At 39.1% G+C, this 14,845-nt stretch overlaps 1 protein-coding gene across 2 annotated transcripts in view; it reads left to right on the forward strand.

Moving 5' to 3' along the window:
- The window catches only part of TNIP3 (TNFAIP3 interacting protein 3), a 100,243-nt gene that overhangs the window by 42,959 nt on the left and 42,439 nt on the right, over positions 1-14,845 (forward strand). For both annotated transcript variants that reach the window (XM_070259690.1, XM_014737997.3), the window contains one exon: positions 6,644-6,752. In XM_070259690.1, the coding sequence (XP_070115791.1) occupies positions 6,644-6,752 (109 nt within the window). The remainder of the gene's footprint in view (positions 1-6,643; positions 6,753-14,845) is intronic.

The raw sequence follows: 14,845 nt of genomic DNA on the forward strand, positions 1-14,845 counted from the left end.
ATATAAACCAAGTCTGGTGGTTTGGGGTTGCATGCTCACCATGAGTCATTATCAGCAACTGGAAGTTCAATGGTCTTAAATACAGATATCCAGCAGTGTTAATGTACAATACACAAAAAGTTAAAACATGACTCTCATACAAATATAAAATAAAAAGGTTTTAATTCAACTCATTAATTAATGAGGTATCCAGAAAGATAAGAAGGCTCATTCAAAGAGCATTTAAAGAGCTGGGTATTTACAGGCAATTCGATAAAGGAATGTTAGAAGGATATGGTTAGATTAGATACAAAATTGGTCAATGCCCCACAAGGCAGTAAACCATAAGCTTTGAGATCATCTTTTCTGCTACAGAGGATTCTACAAATTAACAGTGTCTAAGTTCTAATCAAATAAATTTTAAATAAATAATCAAATAAAATAAAATTTAAATAAATAATCCTTGGATAAACCTATTAAGCAACGACATTCAAAGACATGCTATATGTCTTATTGGATAATTTTTTGGAGGCTTCTGTCCTGGCGACCCTTGAATACATAATAAAAGTCGGAGGCTCCAAACATACCTGAAACCCATTCACCTCATTCCCTCTTCTCTCAGTTGCTCATTGGGTTGCTGGGCAGATCATTGCTTCCCAATGGTAGTCTCGGGAAAACAGCTCACACATCATATATAACTTAGGGGAAACTATTTTAAATAACCTTCATTGTTCCATTGGCTTAACCTACCATCCTGTTGGTAAAATCTAATTCATATTAATATCATTTCTATTTACTTCCTATGTTGACCTATTCTCGTGAGTGAAGGGTAGGAAGGAGGGATAGTAAGGAAGGAGATTTATATCCATATGAGTTTAAAATAAGCAATAAATGAGCCAAGGGTCAATCAGAGATTTCCTGGATTTCATTGAATTGTGTTGCCTTCATCTTGGAGAACTCTTGGCCTCATAGCATTGCCTCTATAACTCTCTGTTCACTAGCAATTTAGTAAGGAGGCTACCCCAAATAAAGATTTTAGTAATAGTGCTTGATTCAAAGAGTCATTTCTGAATTTTCATAGTTCTTCCAAGGTAAAAAAAAAATTAAAATTAAAGTGTACTCTTAAACAAAGAAAACCACAATGAGATTCGATTTTAAAGTAGTCACAGGGCTGGCCCAGTGGCTGAGTGATTGAGTTCATGCGCTCCGCTTCAGCGGCCCAGGGATCTGCCGGTTCAGATCCTGGGCACAGACATAGCACCACTTGTCAAGCCATGCTGAGGTGGCACCCCATATGCCACAACTAGAAGGACCCACAACTAAAATATACAACTATGTACCACGGGGGCTTTGGGGAGAAAAAGGAAAAATAAAATCTTTAAAGTAGTCACAGATGACACTAACTTAAGTTGGGTCAGTGATTTTTAGCTTTTTGGGGAGGTCAAGAACTTGATAAAAACTATAGACACTTTCTTCAGAAAGGAACAATGAGCATATAACACATATGTTATTTTGTATTTAATTTCGTTTGGGATGACTCATGGGCCCCCTGAACCCATCCCAGTCCCTGATCAAGAACTCACAACTTAGAAAAATAAGGAGCCACATAAAGGACAGACCACGGGTGAAACACCTGATCCTCATAGTGTGCCTCCCAGGCCTCTCCTAACACCTGACTTTGTAAGTCAGCTATATTTCAGTTGCAGGCACCAATAGATTATTTTCTTTGGAACCAAAGCAGAAATGCCAATCAAAGTGGAAAACCTGAACCCAATTTTTGGGAATGACATAGCCCTCTGTGGTCCTAATGTATTGACAATTCCTAAAATGACTATTAGCCCAATGGTAGAGTCATGGGCTTCAGAGAGCATTCTTACCCTGCCCCTTATAATTCATGTGACCTTAGGAAAATGTACTTGACCTCACTGAGGTTCAAGCTTCTTATCTGAAAAATAGAGATGATTAAGGGGTAGGGCCCAGAGCATAGATCATTGGAGCCATAACCTTCACCTAATCATCTGAGTAGAATCAAGGAACAGATCCCAAGGCGAGGTTAATACATCCTAGTAAAACTAATGCAAGGTTGTGTAGGATTGTCCTACTCGTGTTTAAAAGTTTGGTAGAGTGTTTTTCTTTCTTTACTCCAAACCTTGGGTCACAATGTTATGTTAAGAATATAACGATGTTGCATGCAATTATTTAGTGATCTAAGGAGAAAAGCACAGTTTACAAACTTGAATTCTGCCTCTCAATTGTCAGAATTTTGAGGTTTATAGTAAAGAAATAAACCTTGACAAATACCATTTCCTTTTATAAAATAAATCTAAGACCAATTGAAATTCACGAAATATAATGAATTTCACTAATTAAAAATATAATGTAAAATTATTTTCATCCACTAAATTCTTATATTAAAGAATAATCTTAAAGATTTGCTAAGAACGTTATAAAACCCAAGTAGGTGGCCCAGCTGTCTTTTATCCCAGGTGTGATTAAACTTTTTGACTATTTTTTGAACCAAACTGAAATTTTTTTTGTGCTTTTTGAATTATTTTTCTTTTCAGCAATAATGCTAAATTCATGTTCCTACTCTCCAAACTCATTTGTTGGAACATTTGGTAACTGTGCCAAACCCTCAGAATAGTAACAGTGGTATCAATTATTGAGCACCCACTGCATGCCTGGCCCTGTGCTGATGATTGTACATATGTTATCACTAATCCTACTCACAGCCTCACAATATAACATCATTTTCATCTTTTTATAAACCAGGCCAATAGGGTTCATAGAGATTAAGGGACTTATCTTAGGTCCCACTGTTATGTTCAACTCTAAAAGCTCATTTGCTACTTTCTACTGCATCTCAATGCTTCTTTTTCAGAGGCTTCAGATGCAAGTTCTGAGGCAAACTCACTATAGTGACAGGACAATGGCTATAACAATGGCATTGAGAAGAGAAAGTGAGCACAAGACCTAAGAGAGGTGTAATCTGGAGTTCCACCCCTCCTGCATCATTTCAGTTCCCAGCTGGGTTCCTGAGGGCTCGAGCCCTGTCCCTGACACCGTGGTCAACACTGAGACCCACCATCTGCATAGCTGTGACCAGAAGCTTCCCACCTCTAATCACCACCACATGGTTCTCTTCCTCTTTGCTGACATTTCTCCTCTTTCTGTAGTGGCCAAAGTCACCAAACTGTGGTGACCACACTGAGGCTCACTCTGCACCGAGTCCAGGACTCCTCCCTCCCATGAAGGCCCCTTCCTTTTTGGCCATCGTTCTAGGGACATGTGCCTAGCCCCGCTCTCAAGGGAGGGAGCACTCCCCAACTCTGAGGAATAACCTTCCCTCACTTGTCCAACCGGAAAAGACAAGGGTGGCTGTTGGCCTCTAAGCGCATTCACCACGAATGTTGGAACAGTTCAAGAACCATCACCGCGTGTGGCTATTAGTACCCTGCAATGGTGGATACTCGATGAATTATTGTTGAATATTGAAAAACACACATAATTCAAGTATGAAAGAACAAGGCAGCCTGAGGGCAGTAATAACTGAGCTCAAACATCCATTCCAAAGTCGCTGTTAGTGTTTCCTTGCTTAATGTTTTGCGTCCCAACTTCATCAGTCCTACGAGTTTGAGGTTATTTGCATGCATTTTAAATAAGCTTCTAATTTAATGGTTAGATTTGAGTTAATGTTTTGAGTTAAACTTCATCATGGAGTCACATTTATTCAATAACAAATATTTATTGAGGTCATACTATATGTCAAGGGACAGAGCAGTGAATAAAAACAGACAAATGTCCTCCTTCTTTTACGGCACATATATGGGGCCTATATGGGGGAAGGGGAGAACAGTAAACAAATAAGAAATCAAAATATTAAAAAATTCTAAGAAGAAAATATAACAGAATTAAGGGACAGTAGTGATGGCTGTGAGAAAGCTATTTCATGTAAGTTAGTCAGAGACTTACTTGATAAAGTGACATTTGAGACAGGACCTGAGTGGCATGGGCGAGCAGTCTTTGGGAGGTAACAGCAGACACCAAGGCCCTGGAGTGGGAATCATGCTTGGCATGTTCTGTAAACTGAGATGCAGCAAGTGTGCCTGGAATCAAAAAGCAGGGAGGAGGGGAGGAGAAGATGAGCTCAGAAACAAAGCAAGGGAGCCAGATCATTTGGAGACTTGGAGGTCATAGTGGGTCATATCAAAATGATCCTCTCTGGGGCTTGAAATGGCTCGGTAATATGTTCGCCACAGAGGAATGTAGTACCAGAAAGTACTGTGACCTGTTGGCAGGCGAGTCGGGTTCTAAATTGGTCAGAAAACTGCCTCAGGGGCTTAACATTCAGTCCAGTCCAATTCTAGTCCTACTTGAGAATCTAATTAATTTGAAGGATTTGGGTCAGTTATTAAAGAAATTTTGCGACTCTTCTCAGAGGATTGTGGGAAACCTTGAAGATAGTCCAGACTCATCGCTATCCAAATGCAACCTTTTGAACCATGAAGGATTTACTGCAGACCTAGTAGCTTGTAACTTCCAGTGGCATAATACGTGGGACATGAGGTACAGATACTTCAGAGCCTGAACAAAAGCATAAATATAAATATGAAGGTCAAAGTGTATTAGTTAGGGATTTTATATTACAAATAACAGAAACCAAGCAAAGCTAGCTTATAAAAAAAAGAGATCATTCATTAAAAAGGCATATGGTGGTTCACAAAATGTAGGGGTAGGAAGGCAGCTATGCCTCAGAAAGGACTTGTTCAGAACAAGAAGATTGTCAAGATTATCAAGACTGTCTGCATTTCCCTACCCATCTGCTTCATTCCCAGCTCCCTCTGCACACAGAGGAGAATCTCATTGGCCAAGCCAGGATCCGTTGTTTACTCTTGGTCCAATCAGTTATAACCAAGGAAGTGATGTCAAGTGGCATCAACAAGCATGGCTGTCAGAGCCTACTCCTGGGAGTCACTCTCAAAGAAGGTAGTAGCTGGGCAGACAACCCAAGCAGCCTCTGCCACACGGGCATACCATTGGGTCTTCCACCTATATGTTGATTTTATTTGGAGACAACTTTGAGAAGTACTCCTGAAAGACCTTCTATCCCAGTCCAAGGGGTTATTTTTTGGGATGGGAAATAACAAGGCAGGCCAAAAATTATGTACAGAAAAGTCACACAATGAATGCGTTTTTCTTGTGAATTGTATTTTTACTGAGAAAATTTCTCCATCATGCCACCATGGTGAAACGGGAAAGAAAAATGAACTTGAGTCAGAAAATCTGGCTTAAACCTTGGCGTTATCAGTTAGTGGTCATGGGATGTGAGCAATTCATTCTGGTTCTCAGATAAATGATGCAGTTGGACTAGATTCCCCTTAGGGTGGCTTCCAGATACTCTTTGACTCTAGTGTAATATTTCCATTTGATGGCAAACAATTGCTTAGGGTTTTGTTCTCAGGTTAATTGAAGACAGACAGCAAAAATGGTTAAGAGATAGACTATATAGTATTATTTACAATTGCCAAGGCATGGAAACCACCTAAGTGTCCATCAATGAACGAATGGAGAAAGACATTGTGATATATGTACACACAATGGAATATCATTCAGCCATAAAAAAAAAAGGAAATCCTACCATATGCAACAACATGGATGGACTTTGAATTCACTATGTTAAGTGAAATAAGTCAGACAGAGAAAGACAAATACTGTATGATACCACTTATATGTGGAAGCTAAAACAAAACAAAACAAACACCAAACTCATAGAAAAAGAGATCAGATTTGTGGTTACCTGAAGCAAGAGGTAGGGAAGAGGGTGAATTGGAGAAAGGGGTCAAAACGTACCACTTTCCAGTTATAAGGTAAATAAGTACTAGGGACATAACGTACAGCATGGTGACTACAGCTAACACTGCTGTGATGTATAGGAAAGTTGTTAAGAGAGTAGTTCCTAAGAGTTCCCATCACAAGGAGAAATTTTTCTTTTCTTTTTATTGTATCTATGTGAGATGATGGATGTTAACTAAACCTACTGTGCTAATCATTTCACTATATATGTAAATTAAACTATCATGCTATGCACTTGAAGCTGGTACAGTGATATATGTCAATTATTTCTCAATAGAAGTGGAGGAAAAAAACACATACACACACATGCGTGCGAACAAGAGACAGGTTATAGAATTCCACAGATCTGAGTTTGATCTTGGCCCTGCTAATGTTTTGCAGTTTGACTTCACATTAATTAGTAAATTAGTTAACTTCCCAAGCTCAGGTTTACTCACCTGTGAAATGCAAGTGAAGAGGACCACTTTAATGGACTGTTGTGCCCGCTGAATAAGAAAATGGATGTAAGTCACCTGGCTCACTGTGAGTGCTCAATTCTGGTCATTGTATCACACTGCAAAAATCCCTGAAATTGTCTGTTCTTACTTATCGCTCTGTATAAATGTTCAAGTAAGGGAAAATTAAACTCTAATATCTTTAAAGTGCTCTTGTGGCATGAACTAATGAATACAAAATGAGATTAGCCATCTGGAGATTTCAGAGGGGTATTGTACCCAAATAACACCTCCATGTCATTTACAAACTCACTGTACCCTTAAATACCTTTTAATTACCTTTGTAAAATGTGACATTCCCATGTCCCCCTGGGCAGATGTGAAAGCATGGAGCTGGACGATAAAATCTGCGATCTGATTGAGAGGAACGCCTCTCCTGATCTGAAAGCGGCCATGCAGAGTCACAGAAATTCGTGTTCTCCGAAGGTAAGAAAACGGGTTCTTTCTACTTTTTCTCAAAACAGCCTTCAAAAGTGTGTTCACCAAGAAGAATTTATGGGGACAGTCCCCAGATCATTTACGGTAACGTACTTCCTTGATGGCTAAGAGGATAAAGCGCACCAGCATAAAACTTCTTTCACACAGTCACTTCCTGTTACTAAAGAAACCCTTGGGCAGAAGCTGTCTCCAGTTTAAAGTGTGATACAGGCGACTGCGACCACAGGAAGGCGCGGAGGAGCCCCTGCTATTAGAAAGAATGTGTAATACAGCGACACTACTTTTTTTGCGGGGAGGAAATAGCCCAATTTATGTAAACCTACTTACACCGGGTTACTAAAATCAGTACAACTCATGTCCGTTTTTTAAAGAAGAAATGAGACTTTCCTGATTAAAGGAGTTCGACTTTGAATTTCCTCTTGATTCAGGATATTTGTGTATGATGCTTTATGTAAGCAAATAAAGTTCAAGGGTAAGCCCGAGCTGGGAATTTTGTGAATGACTTTCTAGAAATGCATCATAAATGACAACATAAACTCTTAAGCTCTGTGGCCTTCCTGATTAGAAACTGTCTCTATTGATCATTTCAAAAAAATCGAATGTAAGTTTGAGAGCATGGCTGACATAAACAAATTTACATAACTTCTACTTTGGTTTCTTACTTCCAAAGGAATTCGTGCTCATTGTGGATAAGTTATACTAAGCACAGAGAAAACTACAAAATCCTGTAGAGACAGATTTACTGTGGAGCTAATGAAGCTTGGATCCCCTAAACAAATATTATTTTTGTACCTAATTTGCATTCATGAATTTGTATCTTTTTCTCTTAAAGGAGGCCCCAGGATTGTATAAACCTCAGGCCTTCATAAACAAAGATCTGCCTCTGAAATTCTCTCTAGGCTCCCCCGCCCCGTAGAGAGCATCTTTCGGCATTTCTAGTCTCTCTGTGTTTCTCTTTCTGTCACACACACACACACACACACACGTATGCACACACCCTGTTTTGTTAAACCTACCTTTTTTCACTTAATAATATGTTGTGGATACTCCTGTAGCTCTTTCTTTCATTTCTTTAATAAACACATAGTATTGCGTGTGTTCTGTGCACTTTTTCCTGTTTAGAAACTCACTTCTTCCTGAAAAAGTAGTATTTATTTTCAAAGTTAGAAATGAGTATCTGCTAAAGCTTAGGAGCCCAGGAAGGCTTCTATCTCCCCTTCTTTTTTCTCTTCTCATCCAGGCTTCCAATTCTCATACATATACATCTAAACCCCAGTTAGGACTTTCTCCCTTCATGGATACATATGCTTTTCTTTAGTGGGCTTCTTGTCTAATCTCAGAAAGCAATTTAGTGATGGGAATTTTGACCCTCTCCAGTACCCTGACCTTTGTAGTCTCTGGTTCGCCCCAAGACTCCTTTGCTCGTGATTGACTTCTCTCCTGATTCTGTTCTTTTTGCCTTCTGGGTTCCTCCTTATATGGTAAAGACCTCTGTGACATCCTCATTGCCATCCTCTTGGTAATTAGTTCCCTCTATTGTGGGGATTTAACTGACACTTGTATCTCTCTTTTAAGATACTGCTTCTCCTACCACTTCCATGATGAAATTTACTTGTTTTCTACACTCCACACATCCAGAGAAAGGAGAGCAGGTTCCTGGCTGATTTTTTAATTTTCCTTGTAAAGTGTGAAGTAAAGACCTGTATAGAGAACAGGAAGGTAAGAGGTGAGATCCTGTGTTTAAGGAAATTGGGGAAGATATGAAATGGCCATTGGGAGATAGAGAGACAGAAGAGAGCTGCTGAGTAGCAGTGAGGATGGAGTTGAGTTTGAAAGCTACTACTTCATGATAAGACCAATCACTAAATAGCGTTTGAGCACCCCTGTCTTCAATCACCTATCACCAGCTTAAAATATGCTCAATTCTCCTGCACTTTTAAATATATTTAAGATCCCAAGTTATTTCATGGGTAATGTTCTAACTCACTCTGACACATCATAGCCAAGCTTATTGAACATGGCATCCAAGAATTTCCAGCCCCTTATCACACCACTAATAAGCTCTACCTTGATAAATCCAACGGTCATTTTGCATCTGATTTTTCACTTGTCCTCTCATTTGCGTTTGACATTATTCACTAATTTAACTTTCTTAAGATGTCTTTTTCCTTTAACATCTATAAAATTAATCCCTCAAAACCTCCTCCCAACTTTTTTCTCTGATCGTTCCTTCTCACTCAACTTCATTGGCTTGTCTTACATGATCTGCTTGTGTTATATTAGTGTTATCCAGAGATCTTTACATAGTCCTTGGCTCAATAAACTACAAAATACATGCTGATGACTGCAGACACATCTACTTACTAAACGTGGAGTTCTTTTCTACACGCACATCAATTTCACTCAGCATTTTCAAAAGTGAATTCAATATCTTTCCTGCTAAATCTGATTAGTTTCCCCCCCTCTACATTTCCTACATTGGTTAATAGACCATTATCATTATTCACCCAGTCATCCAAATTTGAACATAATCTTGTATTCCCCTAGGGCTACCATGTTGCGCAACTCCAGGGGGCACCATTTGTAGAATAGTGCCATCTTTCCTTCACCCTGGACCCTCAGGGTCTTGCCTATTTTACCTTCATAATATCTTTGGACTTTGTTCCTTTTCCTTCATCCTTACTACTGTACCATGGTTCAGATTTTTGTTATCTCTTGTCTAGACTATCCCCAGGAGATGCTTACCTGGCTGACCTTCAGTTTTGCTACACACTAATTCATATTTACCAACATAGATCTTGCTAATGTCAAAGTACTTAAAACTTAAAAGTAGATTTCCTTTACCTGTGTCATAAAGTCCAAATGCCTTGGCTTATTATATAAAATCCTCCGTGATCTAGCCCCTGCCTACATTTAAAACAAAACATTAGGATCTAATATTTGTTGGAAACCTGCCATAACAGGTAAGGAGGTAAATATTTTATATTATGTTCGATATCTGCAACAATACTTAAATATAGCTATCTTTATCTTCATTTTTCAGATGAGGAAATTAAGGTTCCCAGAAATTGTTGAATGTTACCTAAATTCATAAAGTTGTAAAGTTCTAGTCTCAAGATAGGAAGCTAAGCTGGTGCATATTTTTCTTACAATGTCATGCTGTCTTCTATATATTATACCACTTCTCCAAATGAAACTTATGTCCTAGCCATCACATAATCCTTTAACAGGCCATGCAGTTTCATGTGCTATATCTTTTCACATGCTCTTTATTCTTTACTGAAAACTTTGCCTCCTTGCCCACTGGATGGACTATCTTTTTTGCCAACTCAAACCTTTCATGGTATCTTTAACCATGCTTTCTAGTCCCACAGAGTTTCTCAAGCCACTTCCTTGCTCTGTCCTAAACCTTTGCTTTCTTTATGCCTCATTCATAGGCTTTTTCATCTTGGTTTTGTAATCATTTATGTATAGATCTGCCTTCCCCACTAGTCATGGACTTCTTGAGGAGGGGGTTTAAAATGTCACATTAATGTTTAAAGTATCACAACATGGATTTTTCTAAAAAGCACCAGGGTTAAATAATGTGCTTGATTTCATGAGCCATGGTAAAGGTAGATTTACAATCAACTTATCTCTAGAATCCCTCCACAAATAATTCTCACAGTCTACAGGGGAATAGCAAATGTATACTCCCCCAGTCTCTCATCTCTTGTGTGGAAACCACTATTTGGTCTTGTCCATTCCGGTCTCTAAAATTATTGACTGTCAATGGTTGTCACAAGCGCACACTTCACTCCTGCCTATGAATGAGGCATAAAGAAAGCAAAGGTTTAGGACAGAGCAAGGAAGTGGCTTGAGAAACTCTGTGGGACTAGAAAGCATGGTTAAAGATACCATGAAAGGTTTGAGTTGGCAAAAAAGATAGTTCATCCAGTGGGCAAGGAGGCAAAGTTTTCAGTAAAGAATAAAGAGCTGTACCAGTCATAGGAACACTGTTGTGGTACCACCCCCTGCCCCAAGTATGCTCAGTATGGGATATGTCCTCCAGAACCCCAGATGCAACTAAACACTATTGTTCTCTGCACTTCAGTGGAGAGATTTTTCTCTTTTCCAGTTGTGGCTACAGAAACCCCCAATGCTACCTTATACATCCAGTGTTTGCTAGAGATATGTGTAACAGTCTTTTCAGTTTCCCATGGTTTGGGTTTTAGCTACCATCTATTGAGTGACTACTGTGGGCCAGCACTTTGCAAAGCGTTTCTATACATTAGCCCGTTTAATCCTTACCCTTCTACAGATGGGGTAACAGGTTCTGTGAGGCTGACTTGAACCATTGCCCTATACTTCCTGCTCTTAATTCCCCCTCCCTCACACAAGAGTCATTTGGTGACTGAGCCAGAGCTCAGCTGGTATCAGGAGTGATGCTGTTTTCCAAACAACCCCTCCTCTCTGGACTTAAAGCATCACCCTTGGATCAAGCCACTGTGCCTTTCCTTTCTCTCCCAGATACAACCTCTGGGAGTCTCTCTTCATCCCAATAGACTTCTTACATATCCTCCTCAATTGTTGTCTGAAGGTATCTTTAAATATTTGATCGCCTAAGTAAACACAGCTTAGTTTCCAGCTGGAATCTCTACTGAATTACTATTTACATAATAGCACTCTGCAGAAGGAAATCCTACTTGCAAAACAAAAAAACTTTCACATTCTCACTGAGATATTGATAGAACTGAAAAAAGTAGAAGAAAATTTCTTTTTGGGTAAGACAAGGGTGAGCCAATGACAGAGGGACTGTGGAGGGCGTCTCGTTTTCCCGCTGAATGAAGTAAGCACAAGAACGGTAAGGTAGACTTCCTTTCCAGGAGCAGGAAATGAATTTCTTTATGACTTTATGACATGGGAAGAGCGCAGCTGAAAAAAAGAGATATGATTTAATGAAAAGGCCTGAGACATAAGTCAAGTTCCCTTTTTGCTCAACTACCTTTGCCAAGAAAGCAAAGAGGAAAACTACTACAAGAGAAAATGAACAGACTGACTCACTGCTTTGAGAAAACAGGAAAACATTATTGATGAACATGAGGAACTCCATCCGTATGAAAGCGTACTTTAATACTCTGAGAGAGTTGAAGTAGAAAGTTGGGGGACAAAGGGTATTGAAGATCTTGTAGGCAAAGAAAAAATAATTGCGAAAGTGAGAATAACATTCAGATTCTGAAACGAGTGTCAAATGGAGGTTACACTAAACCAAGACGTGGTCCTAACACTACGAGAAAATTAGTATGTGAACGTTAATTTATGACCCTGTAATCATATGTCTTCAAATACAAAAGAAAGTGATAGGAGGCTTGAAATGTATTTTTTGGATGAATACATTTCCAGTAACGCTTGGAAACAAGGATGCACCTTGGGAATGAAAAGAAAAGGTGTCCCAGTTTTAAGCAGATCCACCAGAATTGAATTTGCTTAAGAATCTTGTCTTATCTTTGTACTCTATTTTGTTTTCCTGATTTTAAATAAGAAGCAGTACCCGAAATTGGCTTTTAATAACTTTGGTACGAATTGAGGTAGGATTTCCCAGCAACTGAGGACAAATTCTAGATCTGGAAATTCTTTCCAAGGTAAAAAGCCTTGGCAAAATGCTTTAGATGATTCAGAGAGTAATATGAACTTATGACACTGAAAGATTATGAAGGGAAAACTTCTTGCAAACTACAGTAAATTGACACAGGTTTTCTGTAACCACAGTGTTAAAAATAAAAAAGATCTAGTTTCCCTTTCCTTATTTCTCTTTTTTGAAAGCTAAGCTGGCTATTCTTGATCAACATGATATTTTTTTCTTTTTTGAGGAAGATCAGCCCTGAGCTAACATCTGCTGCCAATCTTTCTCTTTTTGCTGAGGAAGACTGGCCCCGAGCTAACATCTGTGCCCATCTTCCTCTACTTCCTATGTGGGACACCTACCACAGCATGGCTTAGCTGAGTGGTGCCATGTCCGCACCCAGGATCCGAACCGGTGAACTCCCAGCCACCGAAGCGGAACGTGCGACCTTAACCGCTACGTTGCTGATCCGGCCCCCAACATGAACTTTTGATTACCAAAATCTTGTTTCCTCATCTTGATGAGGATTTCTCATCAACAAATGGGTTGCAAATATAAAGTGAGTGAAAATGTAAAAGCACTTTGTAAGTATAAAGGGCTAAACAAACACAATGCTATTTATTTTCATCACCATCATTATTATCATTATCATTATTATAATACTAGTAGGATTAGCTTCAGCATGAAAATTTTCTTTAATATTTTTCTCATACAACTACTGGTTTCCACTTTGAATTCCATTATCTAATTTCAGTAACTGTGGAATGTTTCGATTCTTATTTTTTTTTCTGTTAGAAAAAAATGTTGCATTATCGTGTAAGGATCTGTTCACTCTTCATTAGGAAGCATTTGAATAATTGGCTAAAAAAGCTCTGCCTGCAAGTTCTCAGCCAACGAGAAGGCCTATTTTGGCTCAGCTGCCTCCACTTGTGGAGTTTGAAGATCACAGTTGGCAACCTGGGTGAAGCCCTTTAAAAGAGCTGTTATCTTTCTCTTATTTATAAGTTCAGCTACTTATTTTTAGTCTCCTCATTCTAAAAATTAGTGGGTAAAGGGGCCAGGTTGTGTTGGCCAAGATATCACCAGTATATCAGCAGTGTTGATCGCATTGCTAATCTATGACATATTCTTCCTTCCATACATTACAAGGATCTTAAAGGGCTTCCACTATCCGTGAATACCAGGTATATTTCCAGGTACGGAGATCTTGCTGAGTATGCCCAACTTGAACTCTATTTTATAAGGTATACCATCAGATACCACAGGAAAACAGACACACAAGTCTGTAAGCTAAAATTGCCCTCTAAAACACAAGAATTAACTCAAAAAAGAAGGAAGATAACAACTAACTTTTGAGAGACATCCACTTGTTGGACAGAAGGACGTCTACAGCATCGAAGAAACGATGCAGTAAACTGAGGCTCCCTCTTGGTTGATAAGCGAGGGACACTTTTGAGTAGAACACTTTCTTTCATACTCAAAGATTGCTTGTTCCATTGCTAGGAGGACTTGCCCCAAGTTCCACAAGAGAGGATTCACAGAAAACTGGAAAGTGCAGGTTGTCCTTCGGAAGATGTAAGCAGTAGGAGGAAGAAGATTCCTTCTGCTTCATTGAAAGGCAGCTTCAGTTCAGGTCATCTGGGTGGCACAGCATGACAACACTATGCAGGGCTTGGAAGAGGAAGCCACCGAGTCTCGAAGTGAACAGCGACAACTGGGTGGAAATCATAATTGGTTTTGTAATTTTAACTGATTAAAAGAATATAAGGCATCCAGGAGTCTGTACAGAGAAGAAAGAGGATTCAGAGTCTCAAGGTTTCTACTGAACAGGCACTTGAAGTCAAAGGTGTTATGCTTACTTTTGGAATTGTTACTCTGCCTTTGACTGTCTTCTCCCAGACTCGTATGGCTTGAAGGTAAACTTGAAAAAGCTTTAGCTATGTCTTCTTTATTATGCAAGAAGAAGAATAACATAAGCCTCTGGGTTAAGAAATTTGTAAACTCGTGACAATATTAAGGAAGCAAAATATGTGCCTTGGGAGATATTATGAATAATATGTTCATAAGAGTTGTTTAGCAAATGTGTTCTTTACGTTCTTGATGTGTTTATCTTTGTGACAGCATGTGAATCTCTGATAAGGACTTCCAAACCCAAGCTGGGTTTTGGAATCTGATGCCTCTATAAGCCTTCTTTCTCAAGCAAGCCTTCCTATTTCCAGTTTGGTCGGAAACAATTTCTCTAATGGGTGTGGGAAAGTACTGGCAAAATGGGCACTGTCAGCTCTCACTGAAGAAAGCTCATATCTTTCTAATGTCTACCTTCCAGATGAAAGTATTTTAAGACTCTGTTTACCTTATCTTGTACTTGTAGGGAGAATGAGACTTGATAAAGAGCTTTTTCTATGGGATTCCAGATAAATAGCCAAAAATGAGATCAATTATTTTTTTTTCTCCAGTGAGGAAGGTTTACTTTTTAAAA

This window comes from Equus caballus, chromosome 2, assembly GCF_041296265.1.
Source record: "Equus caballus isolate H_3958 breed thoroughbred chromosome 2, TB-T2T, whole genome shotgun sequence".
Classification (NCBI taxonomy): Eukaryota; Metazoa; Chordata; class Mammalia; order Perissodactyla; family Equidae; genus Equus; species Equus caballus.